Raw genomic sequence first — 18,367 nt, 5'->3', positions numbered from 1 at the left:
AACAACTTGTACATCAGTTTCTGAAAAATTGAAAATCCAAAGGTAAACAAAAACAAAAGTGCAGCTGACCAGGGTCCCTTTAAAATCCTTTTTTTGAACAACTGTCCTCCTTTTCCTTTTTTCTTTTTGCTGTTGTTCTTCTGTCCTTCTTTTTCCTTTTCCTTTCAAGTTTACTACCGGTATGTTCCTTCTCCTCTTCTTCTCTATGTTCCCTCTTTCTCTCTTCTTCTTCATCTTCTTCCTTCTCCTCCTCTTCAGTGTTCACTTGTCTTTTGGCCACCAGTACTTCCTGTCCTTCCTCTGGAACAAAAATATAATTTTAGAGGTTGTAGTTGACAAATAATTGTCTTTTTCTTGCTGTTGATTTAAATTATATATTACCCTATTTGTAGGATTCCTAGATAGGACAGAAGTGCTTTATACATTGCCAGTTTAAGTAAGGGCCTAAGCAAAAAGGACCTGTAGGAAACGCCCATAATCCATGGTCCTCGGGGCAATAACACTCCGTAACGCATGTTTTCTAATAGAGTATGATCATTTTGCGTGACTTGCTGATTAATTGCTTTTGGCGTAATGAATTTTGTGATGAAAGACTGCCATTGCCTCATAACACAAGGAGCTGTAATATATTATTATGACATAATCCCATAAAATGCAGTAGAATGCCAGTGGATCAACTACTGTCAGGGCTGGCCATTTTTACCAACATTACAATCAGGATCCTTACTAGTAGGTTGAATACTGAGTATTATGCTCTTATCTATATGCTTCTTACCTGCTTGCGCAAGAACAATTCCAGGTACTGGGAGCAATTCCTGAAATTAGATAAAAAGAAAAGGGAAGTATGCCACCCACAGGAGTCACGTCTAACTTACTTTTAACAACTAACAACTTAGCCATAGCTCACAATGAAGATCACCAACAGTTAAACCAAGACATGACTGGCTCCAGCCCTTATTCCCCTTAATAGCATGATCATTATTGTGAAGAGATAGTTTTATAAATTTAAAAATAAAAAAGATAGATACTAATGAAACTTACATGAACTTATCTAATTCCATGACCTCATGTTTCAATGGTAAATCAAAGTGAGACATTCAATACCATTTCTTAAACACTCAGTAAAAGATGTTACTAAGCTAATTACATAAAAACATGATCTCTATTTCATTATGTCTCTAATTAACTTATGTTGATAAGTTGTTGATATAGTGTCATGACCTTTATTTAAAACTATGTGGTAATATATACTGTCAGTTGCTCAACCCTGCTGTTGTAAGTATTATTTGATTAGGTGTTAATGTTAGTGTTATGCAGGAGGAGGCCATGACAGTTCTTTTTATTCACGAAAGTTTTTTTGTTTATATGCTATTTGACATGTCTTTTATAAGTACTTCAGCCTAAATGTGTTCAGTTAACATAAGTACTGTCACAAGAGGACCAGTCAAGTAAGTCTGCACCAAGTATTGCTGCTTAGGGAGAGCCTTGTCCCAAGAACCAGTCAGTCTGCCCTAAGTGTCGCGGCTCACAAAGAACCTCGTCCCAAGGGACCCGTCAGTCTGCCCTAAGTGTCGCGGCTCACAAAGAACCTCGTCCCAAGGGACCCGTCAGTCTGCCCCAAGTGTCGCGGCTCACGAAAAACCTCGTCCCAAGGGACCGGTCAGTCTGCCCCAAGTGTCGCAGCTCACGAAGAACCTCGTCCCAAGGGACCGGTCAGTCTGCCCCAAGTGTCGCGGCTCATGAAGAACCTCGTCCCAAGGGACCGGTCAGTCTGCCCCAAGTGTCGCGGCTCACAAAGAACTTCGTCCCAAGGGACCGGTCAGTCTGCCCCAAGTGTCGCGGCTCACGAAGAACCTCGTCCCAAGGGACCTGTCAGTCTGCCCCAAGTGTTGCGGCTCACAAAGAACCTCGTCCCAAGGGACTGGTCAGTCTGCCCCAAGTGTCGTGGCTCACGAAGAACCTCGTCCCAAGGGACCTGTCAGTCTGCCCAAAGTGTTGCGGCTAACAAAGAAATTATTATCTTTAAAACATGACAATGTAACATGCTATTTGTAGGGTTTTGATAATAAAGGCATACCTCCAATAATTTTACGTGACATGTCAATGTGCATTACTTCCCTTACCTCATTTTTATTTCCGGTGTCTCGATCTTCATCTGTTGTGACAAGAATTAGTCTTAGTATGCAATATTATATAATTTTATATAATTAATTAGTTAATGGCGAACTTTCATCCGACTGCATGACAGTTCGCCATCATTAATTTTTATGGTAATGTATTTCCCATCCTACTTCGATTTGATAAGATGAGCTAGTTGTTGGGAAAAAATCTGTGAACCAAACACTTTTGAACTTTATATTTTTTATTTCTTTTTAAACTTATGCTATTTGCTGTAATGGCTCAAGCAACACAGGTGATGGTTATTAATTCATGAAATGCAATGAATTGTGTGGTGACCTCTAGACTTAAGCCTGTGAAAAAAGTGTTAATGTAATAAGCCTGTCAACACATAACATGATATATGATCAGTGTTGATTTTTGGAATTTAAAGGCAATTCCTTGTGAAATTTGTTAAGAAACATGTTTTCCTTGTATTTAGGAACATTGTTAAGTCCTCATCTTTATCTCAATTTCAGCTTATTATCTCTAAGAAATGCAGGTTACCTGCAATTTCCTTTTGGATTGCATTAACCCATGTTAAGACTGGGCCTGCTTTTCTTGTCTGGTCTTAATATACTTCATCATGATCTTAGTTACATGTCTTCATACTTTGCTTCCTTTTGTCCAGTGTCATTTGAAGGTACTTCATTTTTATTCTTCAAACTGTTTTTTCATTTCCTTTTAATTATTTTTTTATGTAATATTTGTATTCATCACCTGGTAGTGTGGATGACAGTTCGCCATCAGACTGCAAATCTGGGACATTTCCTTGGAATGTCACCTGTGGTATAAATAAGGAAGGCCATTAACTGACCCAGAAGTAACAAGTCTGATTTCCTCACCATTAGCAACTTCAAAATTAATGTTTAACCCTATGAATAAAACTAGCTCATAACCTAAACTGTTAACCTGGGCATACAAAATGGATTGTCAAAAAGAGTAATGACCTAATTGAAAACATTACACTGGGTTGAAAAAGTAGAATTACATATATGCTTAATTGGATTGATTGATTGATTGATTAATTCTGCAGCATTTGACACATAAGCTCTTAAAAATAAATGAACAAATAAATCTTCTAACAGGTGACTGAGATAATTTTGAAACAATTTTATAAAAGAAGAATCATCAGTAGTTTTATCCATTACAAGTAGTGTACACCAGCAGTTGTGGATACAAGCAGTAAATTGCCAGGCACAAAAGACTGAAGTGGTGATTCTAATTGCTTGGTTTACTTTTTCAATGATACACTTCCTTTTTTTCTGTGTTGATCACTTGTACCATGTTGCTTCATATCAGCATACGCCTATAGGCAGATAATTTACTGTAAATTGGCCAATCCAAGCATGCACTTTACTTATGTTGCATAGATAATTTTACTGAATGTAATTATTTTTTCCTAACCTTTGATCCCAGAAGTGATTCAATTTCTGCCTCATCCTCGATAAAAAGGATAAAAACAACATGTTAACAGAATCAAGGCAAGGTTTGATACTTAAATTCCACAGTTTAAGGTATTTAACAGGGCGGCTGTTTGAACATTTTACCATAGTGACTTTTAAATCTTGCACAGGTAAATTGGTGGATATGCAAACAATGAGTGATTTTGTGTGCTAAGAACTGTCAGGTTTTAGCAAATCAGTTGTCATATTTTTGCTTAGAGTTAGAAATCATGATTGAAAGGGTATTTTGAAATTTAAATTCAAACATTTACCTTCTTAAAATAACACAAGTATATTTTAGACTTGAATTCCAGGTTTCTAGTACTGTTATAATTTGTTTTATGTAATATCATTGTTTACTTACTCTCTCGTAAATGTGCAAGACCTCTGTTCTCTCCAAAAGGTCTCCATGTCTTACCACTTCCCTACCTCTTTGGATAGTAAAATAAAGTGGTAGACATTCGTTGGAGCCTGCCCAGTCATATACCTCCTATGTCATTAAAACAGGAAAAAAGTTTACATTAAAAAAAAAATGATCAGGCAATCACCATATGTCTGCATTTTAGAAGAAGTACTTTTTAAAGCACCAAACTGTATCACTATATATATATATATATATATATATATATATATATATATATATATATATATATATATATATATATATATATATATATATACCTGGAAGAAAGCACCCTTATTGAACTGGCGCTTTTCCTTGCCATTTGAGTGGCATAGGGCAATTGTCACCTTCTCTCCTTCTAGACTGGGTTGGGTAACCCTGCCTTGTCGGGCCTCCCTTATTTTCTTGCTTGATTTTTTAATCTGACATAATAAATACATGACAACTCAATTAATATTTCGCTGAAAATGTATAAAAGGTATTGAAATTTCTGCTGCTTAGTAGTTTATTGGTAATAAGTATTATTTATGCTCTTAGAGTCTTGAAGGAAGTCATCTAACAAAGATCCTTATTTCATTGCTGGACTTTCTTGATATCATTGATATGGGCATTATCTTTGCAATATAATTTTTTGGGAAATGATATTTACCAATTTCTTCTTGTCATTCTCGATTGCCTTTTGCAATGAAATCTCCTGCTCCCTCTTTAACGAGCGTTCCTGTTCTAACCTCTCCCTGTTGGAAACAATAAATAGCCTGCTGTTACCATAAATTTGTTGGTAAATTGATAAGCCTCCCTTTCTATGTCAAATACTCATAATTTAGTTTGTGTCACAGCTGATACCCTGGTGTTAGTGCTGCCCTCTTTTGATTTTCTTGTAAGTTCATGCTTAATGGCAGGAGGCTGGTAAATATAAAAAGATCATGAATAACATCCTTGCAATTTTGATCGATTTTAACCGCTCTCCTCCTCCCTAATAATTAAATTTTGTGTGAGACGAATCATTCTTTTCAACTTGTGTATCTCATCAGCATTCACCTTGATTTGGTGCTACAAATGTACATCTGCCTGGATAATCAAAACATATGCATATTATACAGATATACCTGGGTTTTTAGAATAGGAAGTTGTAAACAAGACATTATTTAACATGATTACAGCTTAGTATCTGATGCTATATATGTTTATGAAAATTTTTAGTACGATCATAAGGTTGCTAATGAGTAACAAGTTGGAAATATTTCTACCTTTATCGTATCAAATATAAAAGACCTCTTACCATTCCCTGGTGAATGCATCCACAGCATCTGCTGCCCTTTTCATAGCATCCACCACATCTTCTCGTGCTAATTGTAGGTTGTCTCCTAGTCATAAGATTCAAAGTGAAAGAATTCTGTTTTCAGCCATCTTAAAGTCAAATCAGATAAATATTAACCTGTGATATTTACTCTTAGAAAGCAGCTAAAAATATGTAGTAAAGCAACACACCAAATTTACACCAAGATTATTTTTTGTACTGGGTTAAGCTGTGGTGTGAAGGTAATAATACTAGTGCCTGATAATGGCATGGGAAATTATAACTGTCCAGTAAACAGGTAATGAGAATACTCAGACTTATCAGGTAGAAGTTATTACTGTATCTTGATGCAACACCAAATTCTCATAACTAATTTTCATGGAAATGTGTAGCAGCTGGAGAGGAGACTTAACAATCATATTTTGGGAGTTAAATTAATTTTACAATTATTATACAAAATTCCCTTAGTTAACACATACTGACTTGTAAAACAAATTCTTAAAACACTCACCGCAAAAACGCTCTATGAGTATAGGCCGAGAAGTTGTGGGTGCCATTATTAGCAAATCCGACCCTGTGCTTCCAAATTTTCTTTTCACTGTCGTAACAAACGCACATAAAATGGTAAGAAGAGTTTGAGAACATTGATAATTATGGTCATTATTGCATCTATTATTGGAGTATGAAGGTTGTCATGGGGTACCAAACATAGCATAATGAAACATAACAGAGACAATGAAACAACAGGAAATACTGGTTGGCTCATTTCTGCAGAAAGTGAAACAATTTATTTGAAATACATCCTGCAAGGGAACAGGAGATCAACCCTATCAAGGTCCTTTAATAATGAAGAAACATATCTATGCACACACTCTTCACATTACACAATATCACAACAAAATGGAAATATTCTACTAAAATATTAATGTTTAGCTGGTTAAATTTTAGGGAAGTTTTTAAACTTTGACCTTTTGTTGTCTTTTATCTCCAAAAAAACTAAAGTGTGGACAGTTATTCAATACCTTCTCTCCCAGATTTTGAGTTTTCTTTTGTTATCCAAAAGTATGCGTTTCCATTACTTCTGCGTAGAATATTCAGAATCCTGATGATTTGATAAAGGGAGAAACATCTTTGATTAATAATTTAATCACTACATAATGTGAAATACAGCATGTGTGAATTGCATAATGGATATGGAAAAATCTTGAATACCTCTGTGATGTTTATTGAATGATCTTTGTGCTTTGAATTTTAACATAATGTATGATTGTAAACATAGAAACCTGTCAGTTGGGGCCACTTTCATTCTTAAAAAAATTGTCATGTGGGCATACATTGCACTAGGTCGCCATGACCACCACTGATGTCACCCCTGTGATTTTAAGCAATATCCACATGAAATTTTAAGCCACTGTTCATGCCATTTGTATCTTAATGAGGAAAAGATATCTGTTGAGTGTGATCTACAGCATATTAACTAGAATATTGATGTACATATTTGTCATGGTGACTCGGTGTAAGAAAAAAGGCTGTTTTAGTAGAGTGCAGCGTGCTTTTAGTAATAAAAATAACCTTAAGAATCATTGATAGTCACCTTATCACATCAGGTATGTTGTCACCTTTGAGGATCACTATGACCATGCTCCTCCTGTCGGACCTGGCCTGGTGACACATCTAGATGCACAAATTTTATAGATTAAAGTAGAATAAAATCTAACATATAGTATTGACATGTCATTTCTTTTGTATAATGGCACGACACAGTGCATTGTAATAATGCATAGAATAGGATTCTATGTCAGATAGAGAAATGAAAGTTGATCATATTAAGCAAAACAGTAACTTAAGTATATTTTTCCAAAAGGGTCTGTTCCAACATAATGACCAATATGACCATAATGACCAGTTTCCCTTTATTAGGGCTAACGCCCAATGGGTTATTCATGGGTTTAAATAGCACTTTAATTTACACTTCAGAGTTAATTCTCTGTTTCACCATTTGTGTTCCCAGTGCTACGCGGCACAACATTCATATGTACCCTTACTTTCTCTTCGCCGCAATTCACCATCCTAAATCGTCCCCGACTTTCTCTGTGCGACCTCGTAGCTCAGTCGGCAGAGTAACGGTAGATCTAATCCGGAGGTCGTGGGTTCGATTCCCACCGAGGTCAAAAGATTTTTTCTTTGCCTCGTGTGGTTCCCTGTTTCCCTTTATTAGGGCTAACGCCCAATGGGTTATTCATGGGTTTAAATAGCACTTTAATTTACACTTCAGAGTTAATTCTCTGTTTCACCATTTGTGTTCCCAGTGCTACGCGGCACAACATTCATAATGACCAATTTAGATTCACAAAAGTTTACAGGCTATTTTTTTTTTCAAATGTGATTGTCAATACATGTTACTTGTCAGTAATTTAACACATTGACACATAGGTATGCTAACTGTATTTACTATAAACATTTTACCTAAAAATTGCAAGCTATATGGGCAAACATATAACAGGAACTAAATTGACTGCCATGACACCCTTTAACTCCCATGAGTGACCTAGACAGAATTTATCCTTACAATATCAACACAGCATCAACCAGATAAGTGATGAGAATAAAGAAAAATATCAATTTGGGAATAATGAGTTGATCCAATACTAAATTCCCTGAACTAACATGACAAGGATTGTATGGTTGACAGTAAGGAGAATTACAAATTTGGTCTGAGAGTTAAAGAGTTAACACAAACCTCCTCATATGTCAAGGTCAAAAAGATTGGCAGAAGAATGTCCTTGTGGGTTGATGCTGCCTCCATGAGCACATGTTCACAGGAAAGCACTTCCTGTGTTCTGTCCATATCATTCAATGGCACTACAAAATTATTATGAGTGTGGTTTACAAACAGTAATGGTATTCAATTGAACTGTCATCCATTAAGGATGTGTGTGCCAGAATCTTCCCCCCAGCTTTTTTTTTTTAAACTTTTGTTGTAGTTTGCTTATGGCCAACTAATGCCAAGTGTGTGAATGAAAGTAAAGGTATCTATTTCTCCTTTTTTCTTTTCACTAATAGTAAAATGCAATTGCACATGTTACTCATTAAAAGATAATCACCGGTTATATTGGTTTTGTATTGTTTTGTTTTTGTTTTGTTTTTCCTTTTACCTAATGAAGGGCAAAAAAATTGTAGTTTTGGATTTGAATTCCTGTTTTGTCTGTACTTAAGTGTCATTGTCTGAGAAAGTGTTCCAGGGGCCAAAACTTGTGGTCAACCGATTTGGCTGAAACTAGGCACAGAAGTTGGTTGCCATGAGATATTTCAAAAGCCAATCTGGCTCACTTCTCTGACTTTAAATTTTAGAGTTTCAGGGGGTCTCATTTTTTGCCCCTTGAGTACAAAAAATCCAGCCTTTCAAGGGTCATTTTGAAAGTGCCATAAAACCCAACTGGTAAATTGTGCTGCCAAATGAATTTGACTATGAATATATCTATAATAGAGCTTTCATTTCATGCATGTAACTTTGCCTTCAAGGTATTGGACAGAGAGGAGCCTGGGGCTAGAGTTTGGCCAAAATTAATGTCAAAATTACAACCCAAAATTGCCATTTTTCAAAAAATCAGTGTATCTACCTGCCTTCTTGCATAACATCCGTACCTATACCACTATTTACTTTATTGACCCAATTATCAAAATCACTTGAGAAAAATTTGGCTTATCACGGTTTGTTGAATTTTTGCCAAACACTCCATGCCCCTCTAAGGCCCTGCAAAATGGAACTTTGAGCATAGTTAATGCCATGAACAAACCAAACTGTTGACATGAAGCTCTGATTCTGTATTTGGTAAGTGAAAATGAATTGTTAAAGCCAAACCAGTTTGATTGTTCAGAATTACCCAGACTCTTACCGTACAATTGCTCTTAAAAGGCCTTTCATTGGGCAAAAAAAGGGTGACTTTTTTCTTTGAAAACCTAGTACAGCCAACTTTGTCACAGCGAACTGGCTTTTCATAAGCGATCACCCGGCATGATCACGTAGGACTGTAAGAAAACCATTGCTCAAATATCACAAAAGTTCAGTTTCAAAAAGCGCTGACCAAGTGTGCTCGCAGATTATAACAGTTGACTAGCAAAAAAGGCTGTAATACGATCCATAGGTAAAATTGGATTGAATCATCGATGAAAGATGTTATGTACAAATTTTCAACAGTTCTAAGCGCCATTCGGTTTGAGACATTGTTGGCAGTTGTCTGTTTGCCTGAGTTTTTGCTTGTTAGGTAATAATTTTATGTAATCACGTTCAAATCACTTCGGTTGGAGCTTAATTTCTTATTTTTTCCCGTAGATGACCACCTCTCAGCATAAGCGACCACTTTGTCCTGCATCAAGGGTGGTCGCTTACGAGAGTGTTGACTGTACCAGTCATAGAGCACAAATGACAATGTTCTTACCTTCATATAAAAATACTTGAGTTTTTCTCTGACTTATATTTTTCAGGTCATATTTCCATGTATTGCCGCAAGCATGGAAAGTCCCCATAATTTTCCAAGCCATATTTTAAAAGATAAAGTAAGCTTACAAAACGATCGTTAACCGATAATCTTTGTCTGACGTTTTTTATAGCCTAAATAGCTCTTGCAACAGTAATGAATCCTGACCAAACGTAGATACAGTGTACATATATACGAGCCGCAATGATCAGCATCTAGGTGACCCACGATCTATCAGATTTCCCAAATACTTTAGCGCTCAGTAAGTGAAACCACAGAAGGGATCCACAGTTAGGAGAGTGGGATGATAAACTTTTTTCGTGTTGATGTTGAAATGAAGCACCCCCATACAAAGTCATGAAACAGCCCGCGATGTGATTGTTATTGTATCATCTTGGATGCGAGAGTGTGATGAATGGACCAAGTCGACGAGTCGCGCAACCTTGACTGACTCATTGATTAAGTAAGGCGGGTTTTAAGTCGAAGAATCTAAAAAAATTGTTTACTTGCGACAATCGCAGGAATTTCCTAATTGTATAAGAGGTTCGTAATACGATGCTTTACGATTAGCACGACCAGAAATTTCCACGTCAAAATACTCGCAGAATGACTGAAGCTGACTGAGTTTTTGCTTTTCCAGAACCTTGGCTAATCTACCCCCGGCAGAGAGATCACAAAAATTGAAATCATCATATACAAGAGGGTGCTTGAGGCCAATCTCTTGTTCAGCCACCCCGACTAGTTGCTCCATGTAATCCTCTTTCTCCAGTGCTTCGTCTTCACCCTCCTCTTCGCTAACTGGAAGTCCCTTCTGCTGCGAAGCCAAACGAGAAAAGTATCCTTTGACAGTCTGTACTTCAACCCACTCTGAAACTGGGAAAGTTTCTTTTATTTGCTCCACCATGTCTGCTGGCATAGCTTTTTGGTGAAGATCCTTAGCTCTCTTGTTGAATAAATTTGTTAAAAATTCTTTGACACCCGAAGATATTCTCACCGCCGCTTTCGTCTTCTTTAAGGCCCATCCTTTGCTCAGTCTTAAGTTCGCCACAGGAACATAATCTGTCCTGCCAATTTTCTGGCCTGCACCTTTTACTGATGTCGTTACAGCTGCCCACTGCCTACTTACGTTGTCGTATATGGACTCCTTCTCTGGAGTCATAATATGATGACCTGTGTCCATGTGCTCATCCGCCTCTTCGATTGTCTTGAAGGTGGCAATACAAGCAGGTTCAAGGCAGCTAAAAGTATTGACAGACTCAGTAACATCGTGTTTTCCCTTTGCCTGGTATTTCTTTGGTGTAACACGCGGTATCTTTTTCGTCCACTCCCCAATCCTTTCGAGCCCAGAAACATCTTGTTCATGCCAAGACCCCTTTATGTCCACGCCCTCTCCAACATTGTAAGCTTGCCAGACGCGCATGCTTTTAGAAGTCAGAGAGAAATTATTGTATTTCGTTATTCCCGGAATCTTGTCATTAGCAGTGCCTGTTGACATCGCTGATTGGTCAATCTTGCATTCTGCAATGCTCGTTCCTGCAATTCCTGGTGGGGAGGGACTCCAAGCCTTTCTTTATGTCTTTCGCACTTTCCACATTGTGATTTTCAGCAACATAATGTCGAAGGCGCTGTTTGCAAGGGGCGATCTTTCTGTCACATAAGTCCTTACCCAACTGAGGGTCAGAGAAATCATAGCGGATTACTTCGATGCCTGACCTTCTGCTAGTGGAATTGATGGTTGACAAAAGCGCACTACAGTGGTAGCATCCAGCATTATCACTTCTTAGGATCGCTCTGCATACTGATTGATGCGATTCTTTGACACAGACAAGGACCTCTTCAAGTATACAAGAAACGGAAAACCAGTCCTGTTTGCAGCTGTCAATGGCAACCACATGTGTGGATTGTGTGTTCACTTGCGGATACTACTGGACAGTCAGGATGGTTTGATTTGTGAACAACAGCAGAAAAGTGCCAACTAATTCCTCGCTTGGCGAACCATTGGGACTGCGTTTCTCTGAAACGCATGGGAAGTAATTTCATGGCCCAGTCATTAATGACCATGATGGTTGATCTTGTTGAAAAGTCCTCAATAAATGAGCTTTCCAAGCATCGATGCTGGAAACGGCGTGATCTAAGTCCCACCTTGCTCTCTCCTTTTGCTTCTCACTCAAGTCCAGATCTCCATTTCTGAGAGTATCTTCGATAGCTTCCAGAACATCAACAATACCCTTGCATTTGGGACATGCGTGGTTGTGATCGTGGCAACATTCACCTGAAAATCTCTCTTCGAATGGATCCGATAGTGCAAACACAGTACAGTGATCAACATAAGCCTCTTCCGGTCCTAGATGACTCTTGTATACGCTTTTGAGATAATTCTTTCCAGCGCTTAAAGATCAAAGTGTGTCTCGGGTCCATGTTGCACCCGCACCGTGTTGACCTAGATTCTCAATGAGTGAGGCTATCGTCTTGAATGCTTCTTCACCAGTCGTAGACGTGTTGTCCAACCCTTGCAAGGACTTTTGCTTTGATGCACTACAAACCTCTAGCAGACAGAAACAGGTACGCTCCTTGAGCGGCTCCACATCATGTTCACGACACTCTTCATGGTAAAGGTAGATGATTTTCGACGCAGTCATTGTACGAACCACTGAAGGGATGGGTATTCTCTCACCTGAAGAAAGTTTCAATGTTTTTGTTCCAAAGGCTACATCTTGGAGGAATGTGGATTTCGAAAAGAACTCAATAAAATCCCTAACTTTCTCCATGTTCAACCTGCATCGGAAAATCTCGTTCCTTGTCTTTGGTTCTCCACGTCCTTGTTCTAACGCGTGCTTTCTAGCATTCTTTACTTGGCGTAATGAGATTCCTGGGAGAAGCTGTTGGAGTTCCGACTGAGAGAACCTGTCACTTATGAGTGATAAATGTAACGATAGGATTTTTAGTGATTTTTAGTTATCGAGTTCTTTCGTGCTTGCGCTTCAAAAATACAATATTCCACGTAGAAAACTTAGTTCAGCAAAGCGTAAACACTACCAGTTCTCCTTTACTCACCCGTAAGCAGTTGTTATTAGTGTTAAACTGTAACAGCCACCTGTCATATCCTTTTGTGTAACTGTTATCCACCGGAACTCTTTAAAGTAATTAATGTTGTAAAAGGCGAAATTCCTACTTAGCCAATAGTGTAGTAGATTACATTATCCTGTAGATTATTCATGGCATTACGTTATCCATGTACGTTAGGTTTAAATAGGACTGTTCTGTAAAGCTTAGGGAGGTGAGAAAGGTGAGAAAGTTAGAGAGAGAAGAGCAGGGTCGAACCAGCCCTGGCCAGGTCCGTTCTGGTCAAAGTTGTAGTAGAGCTTGAAGAATAAATCTACGTTGGAGCCAACCCTGTTGTCGTTAGTCATTCTCTCAAGGATAGTCAGCAACCGTAATAGATTCCGGTTACCTTCCCGCAGCCAGTGAGTGCCCCCAAGGAAAGCCTTTACCCAGAAGAGTTTTTAAGAGTTGTCCCTGTCCGTCCGTTCATTTGTGAAGGCAAAACTCTGTTTTCACATAATATCTGAGTTTTTGTTAACCGATTTGAACATTCATTGTAAGTCAGCAAAATTGCTTTGAGTCCCACATTGATTGTGATGTTGTTAATTTTGTCCTCAACAGAACAGCGACGTTTGACCACTCCTTCCCAAAGTTGCTCCTGCTGTGAAGGAGCAATGGTGTTTAGTACGTAAGAAACCACTTCGTCGGCTCTTATTATGAATTCTTCCTTCGACGCCCCAGACAGTGCTTCCCACTTGCAGTCAACATAGTGGGGTAATGAGGTGAAGTTACCATCAGTTATGACAGCCATCGCATTGTTTAGTGTCTCAAGGTTTCTTCTCTCCCGTTCGCCCTCTGGTAAGTACATGCTTACTTGTTCTTCCTGCGAAGAGCTGCTAGGGACAGAAAAAGCTGATCCAACGGATAAACGATAGTGTGTCGAAATGCGTGGTGGACGTAATTGCCTAGGTAAAGACTTTGGTGTTGAAGCGAATGCAGCTAGTTTTGTCACTTGCTCTTCATGTCTCTCAATAGCTGGGGTGGCTGGAGCATCAACAATTAGAGTTCGGCATGAGCTGCAAATGGCTGAAATGGTACAAGGAAAAGGATGATCAGAACACACGGAATGAAGCAAATGATACCTGTTCAAGCAAATAGTCCTTCAGTTCGCTTTACAGAAAACCTTCTAGTGCGCTTACAAATTATGATCGGTTTTCGGGCTTGAAAACAATTTAAAAAAGTAACTTTATTTTCTCGGTGAAAGAGCTGGTTGTTCATAAAAAATAGTGTTTTAGTATATGCGTTAATTGGGGTAGCGAATGCAAGGTACATCCGCCTGTCGTTAAGTTTTGATTACTAGTCGTATAAGAATGGCAATAAAAATTAGTTAATATGTCATTAGAATGATCTTCCTTACCAGTTAGATTTTTTTTCTTTAAAAAAAAGGGGGAAAGTAAAAGAATTTTCGGATCAATATTTGTTTCTGGGCAACCGAGCTCGATATCGATTTGTCGTACTCGATTACCATTCCTGCTCGATAAGCAAACGACGTTTGATAATCGAGCTCGATAACTACAAGTCGAGCTCGATCGCTAATCGAGTACGATTACTAATCGAGCTCGATTACTAATCGAGCTCGACAAAATTCGTTTATCGAGCTCGGTTACAGTATTGACAAGAAAGACTGGTGGAGAGTCCAACCTTATGGAGTGCGATGGAGTGTGCAAAAAAACCTCGATACCGACGGCGAAATACTTCATAAGTTTTTTAGGAGATTCAGAGACAGGATTCATAGAGAGGATACGAAGTAAGTGGGGAGAATATTGAAAATAAATTTTCCCACGCTGCCGTTTTTGTTTAAGCGATTTTCTTCCCTAAGATCAGGACACCCTTTTTTTCGCTCGTGTGTGTTCCGGCTTTCTCTACGACAACTTGCATTTAGATATTACTTTGAACTTTTACTGTAACTTTTTAGAGGGTAATTAAAGAAAGGAAAAGACATGCATATGAAGCGGTAAAAAAAAGCTGAATATCGTCCCACCTTTTTTCTGACTAATAACAGCGTCATCTATCGACACAACAACATTCGTATCGCACTCTAGTTTTAAAATGTTACTATTTTTTCTCCCTAAGAAAGGATTACGACTGAATCACCAATATTTTGAACTTTTCAATCAAGTTTTATTTTTTAACACTGTGATTGTTGTGCGTTAAATACTTCCAAGATCAAAGCCCCAACCACACTTTCGCAGGTGCTTTGAAAAACGTTATTTTTCTCTCACAATCCAAAAAGAGCTTTGCCTCTATCTATGAAAATGAATAAACTGGTTTTTTTCTCTTTTTTATTTTTTTTTTGCATTATCATAATTGTCATCTACGGCAAAAAAAAAAGAAATGCAGCTAGATGATGTGTATAGTAAAGCCCTTATCATCCCGTCAAAAAAAGTGTTACAAGAAAAATCAACATCGGGGAATTTGAAAAGGTCGGTTTTCATAATGAGTTAAAATTCAAGTCGAAATCGCATATTTTAAAAATACGTCGTTTCGTTAGAAAATCTTTCTGGACCAGTGTGGTCAGTAGACCTTACCTATGTAAAACCTATTCAACATAGTCATGGACAGAGCTTAATTGTTTATTTACCTGTCTCTCCCAAAACTGAAAGTAAAAACCATAGCGTATTTACAAAACTGGATTATCAACTAGATATTGATTGGCTACAACGGCCAAAAAGTTCTGCATGGATTGCTGAGCGGTTCCCGCTCTCCACCGACGCCACATTTGCTCGTCGAGGTAGGACTGCAAGTCTTCCCTCCTTATCCTCCGGCGTGTTTTCTGGCCCAATTTTAAACTGTTCCAGCAGGATTCGATTTCTTGGGTGTCAACCCCATAGTGACTGGGTCAACGAAGTTGAGTCGGTGGACAATCATTTGATGTGCACTTATGTTGTTAATTCTTTGGTCCGTCTGCCGGTAGGAGGCCAAGTCATCCGAGTGCACTTCGGTTCCAGGGAGAACACACCTTGAAATGATGGGATGGAGGGTGGCCATATCTCGTCTTTTCACTTCATCGAAGTAGCTTTTTGCAGGTAAATGTTGTGTCGTAACAATCCCAAAAACCCATGTGTACCTTTGTGCACGTCTTCCCCAGTTGTTCTGAAATAATGAAAAAATATATATATTTCAGATGGATGATTTTTGTCCCATTAATATTTTGCTTTAGGCTTTATCCCAGCTATGTGTAATTATCATTCACCTGTATGAAATAATTTTGATATTAAAGCGCCCTGAGTGCTTTTTGTTGTCACATTCCCACCTACTTCGGCTTGCGAACCACATGTTCCAGAAAATTAAGGAACAGTAAGGTTATGAAAATATTTATATTTCAAAAATATTGAAATGATTGGAGGTGAACATTTGCCTAGTATATACTATATCAGTAATATAATATGGCACAAAAAGGTGATTTCTTTAAACTCATTTATTCCTGAAAAGATAGAGGGGCCGCAGCCAGGATAAAACATCTTGTAAAATTTAAAAAACGATCTCTGGCTAAAACTTTAAAAAATACGAGCTTTCGGCTGTTTGCGCTACAGCCTTCAACGGGTAAAATGATAAAAAAGGTAAGAAATACTAGGTGTGAAGTACAAAGTAGGAAATTAAAAATGCTAATAACTAAGAATGTTTGTTAAAAATACTAGGTGTGAAGTATAAAGTAGGAAATTAAAAATGCTAATAACTAAGAATGTTTGTTAAAAAGAATGTTGTATTGTCCGGGCAAAGGACAGGAATTGTTGTCCGCATTGGGAGTTAACTTGGAATGCCACGCTTCTAGTGTTTTTCTTGTTCTAAAACTGCCTTTGTCAATAATAGATGCATTATCAAAGTCTATTGCGTGAGTATTGGCCCAGACGTGATTGGAAATTCTTGAGCCTTTTGCCGCGGTTTTCACATTTCTGAGGTGTTCTTTCTTTCTTGTGTTGAAGGCCCTGCCAGTCTCACCAATATAACACCATGAAGAGTCACCACAAGGAATTTTATAAACAACATTTGTTTGAGATTCCAATAATGGTCGAAATTTTGGGGCCGGGAACTGTTGTTGGAGGGTGATAAGTGGTTTGTTCACCACTGTGATGTCGTGTTTTTTGAGGACACGAGTCAGAGGTTCTGTTACGCCTTTAATGTATGGAAGAGAGGCGAACAACTTGCGTGATTCGGACGCCTCGACCATCTTGAAAAATGTGCCAACAAGTTCCTCCGGGGACAACACTGTTGAGCGTCGGGTTTTTTTGGTCTGGATGTTTTTAATGAAAATCGATGGATAACCATTAGACTTAAGTGCTGAATAAACTCGATTTAGTTCTCGTTCTTTTCCTTCGGAGGAGTTGGGTAGCTTTAGGGCTCTGTGTAGAAGGGTTGCTGCTGTGCTGGCCTTGTGTTTATTATCATGGTGAGAATTGTAGTCTAGATATCTGTCCGTGTGCGTAGGTTTTCTGTAAACATCTACAGCGATGGTGCCATTTCTACGGGTGACCAAAGTGTCGAGAAATGAGATCTTATTGTCACTTTCAATTTCGATGGTGAAAGAGATGTTGGCGTCAATTGAATTTAATGTGTCATGGAAAGCTCGCACATTGTCTTTTTTGATAATGCAGAAGCTATCATCAACATAACGTTTCCAGATTTTAGGAGGGACGGATGAACTGTAAATCGCACTTTCCTCGATCTCTTCCATACAGAGATTGGCCACTACAGGGCTGACTGGACTGCCCATAGCACATCCGTGTACTTGTTTATAGATTCTGTCATTGAACATAAAATAGTTGTTGGACAGGGTAAATTGGAGGAGTGATATTATGTCATCGATGTCCAAATTTGTTCTGGATGGAAGAGAGGCATCCTGTTCCAGTTTGATCTTGATGTAATCACATGCTTTGTTAACAGGGATCGCGGTGAACAGTGATACAACATCGAAGGAAACCAAGACTTCGTTCTCGTCGATCTTGATGTCAGATATTTCTTTGGAAAACTGTAAGGAATTGGCAACAGAGTATCCGTTACGATTTTGAATTGGAGATAGAATATCCGTTAGAAACTTGGACGTGTTGTAGAGGGCTGAGCCAATACAGGTGACAATGGGTCTCAGTGGGTTCCCTTCTTTGTGGTGTTTAACTGAGCCGCGGATCGCTGGTGGTGTGCCGTCGGTTGAGTGAAGTTTACGATAGGTTGGGTCATCAATCTTTTTTTGTCTCTTTAAGGAGAGTAACATGGCATTCAATTCGCGTTCAATCCGGCGGAAAGGTGATATTAAGATATTAAGCTGATAAGAACAGATTTTAAGTTTTGAAATGGATTTATTTGCAATAAATCTATATACAGAATAAAAGTACTGAACGCACGTGGGCGTGGCCCTTACTCATTAATTGTAAATCGAAAAAAAGTTCCATAGTCCAACTAATTACTCGCTAATAAGTCCAAAAAAAGTTCCATGCAAAGTCCGTATTAACCCTAATATACCTTAACTAATGTTCCTGAATAAATTAAAGCT

At 38.4% G+C, this 18,367-nt stretch overlaps 2 protein-coding genes and 1 pseudogene across 5 annotated transcripts; all 3 read right to left on the bottom strand.

The window, feature by feature from the left end:
- Positions 1-11: 11 nt before the first annotated feature.
- On the bottom strand, positions 12-8,480 carry LOC149052607 (uncharacterized). Of its 4 annotated transcripts, none has more exons than XM_089204150.1 (13): positions 8,043-8,480; positions 6,897-6,976; positions 6,325-6,404; positions 5,814-5,900; positions 5,285-5,369; positions 4,655-4,739; positions 4,353-4,427; positions 3,967-4,092; positions 3,565-3,600; positions 2,878-2,941; positions 2,124-2,155; positions 776-815; positions 12-300 (listed from the first exon to the last, which is right to left on the bottom strand). In XM_089204150.1, exons 1-13 carry the CDS (start codon positions 8,148-8,150, stop codon positions 80-82), a joined length of 1,119 nt encoding a protein of 372 aa, XP_089060276.1. In that variant the 5' UTR covers positions 8,151-8,480; the 3' UTR covers positions 12-79. The 4 variants fall into 4 exon arrangements, with proteins under 4 accessions (XP_089060276.1, XP_089060274.1, XP_089060278.1 ...); XM_089204148.1 differs by having other exon boundaries at positions 4,284-4,427; positions 8,043-8,479; XM_089204152.1 differs by lacking the exon at positions 4,353-4,427 and having other exon boundaries at positions 8,043-8,479.
- Positions 8,481-10,282: 1,802 nt separating this feature from the next.
- Positions 10,283-11,820, bottom strand: LOC149052606 (uncharacterized; annotated as a pseudogene).
- Positions 11,821-16,313: 4,493 nt separating this feature from the next.
- Positions 16,314-18,119, bottom strand: LOC149052605 (uncharacterized). The gene has a single exon (XM_089203954.1). The coding sequence runs from the start codon at positions 18,086-18,088 to the stop codon at positions 16,559-16,561; it is 1,530 nt and encodes a 509-aa protein (XP_089060080.1). The 5' UTR covers positions 18,089-18,119; the 3' UTR covers positions 16,314-16,558.
- Between the last annotated feature and the right edge of the window lie 248 nt (positions 18,120-18,367).

This window comes from Pocillopora damicornis, chromosome 1 (genome assembly GCF_964200805.1).
Source record: "Pocillopora damicornis chromosome 1, jaPocDami1.2, whole genome shotgun sequence".
Taxonomy (NCBI): domain Eukaryota; kingdom Metazoa; phylum Cnidaria; class Anthozoa; order Scleractinia; family Pocilloporidae; genus Pocillopora; species Pocillopora damicornis.
This window is presented reverse-complemented; position numbering and strand designations above follow the sequence as displayed.

Bases quoted from the DNA above. Each gene is read 5' to 3' on its own strand.
- LOC149052607 (XM_089204148.1), bottom strand. From the start codon at position 8,150: ATGGACAGAACACAGGAAGTGCTTTCCTGTGAACATGTGCTCATGGAG. The intron at 4,428-4,654 runs GTAAATATCATT...TTATTATGTCAG, and splicing joins AGAATGACAAGAAGAAATTG to ATTAAAAAATCAAGCAAGAA. The intron at 2,156-2,877 runs GTGATGAATACA...TTGTCACAACAG, and splicing joins ACTGTCATCCACACTACCAG to ATGAAGATCGAGACACCGGA.
- LOC149052605 (XM_089203954.1), bottom strand. From the start codon at position 18,088: ATGTTACTCTCCTTAAAGAGACAAAAAAAGATTGATGACCCAACCTAT.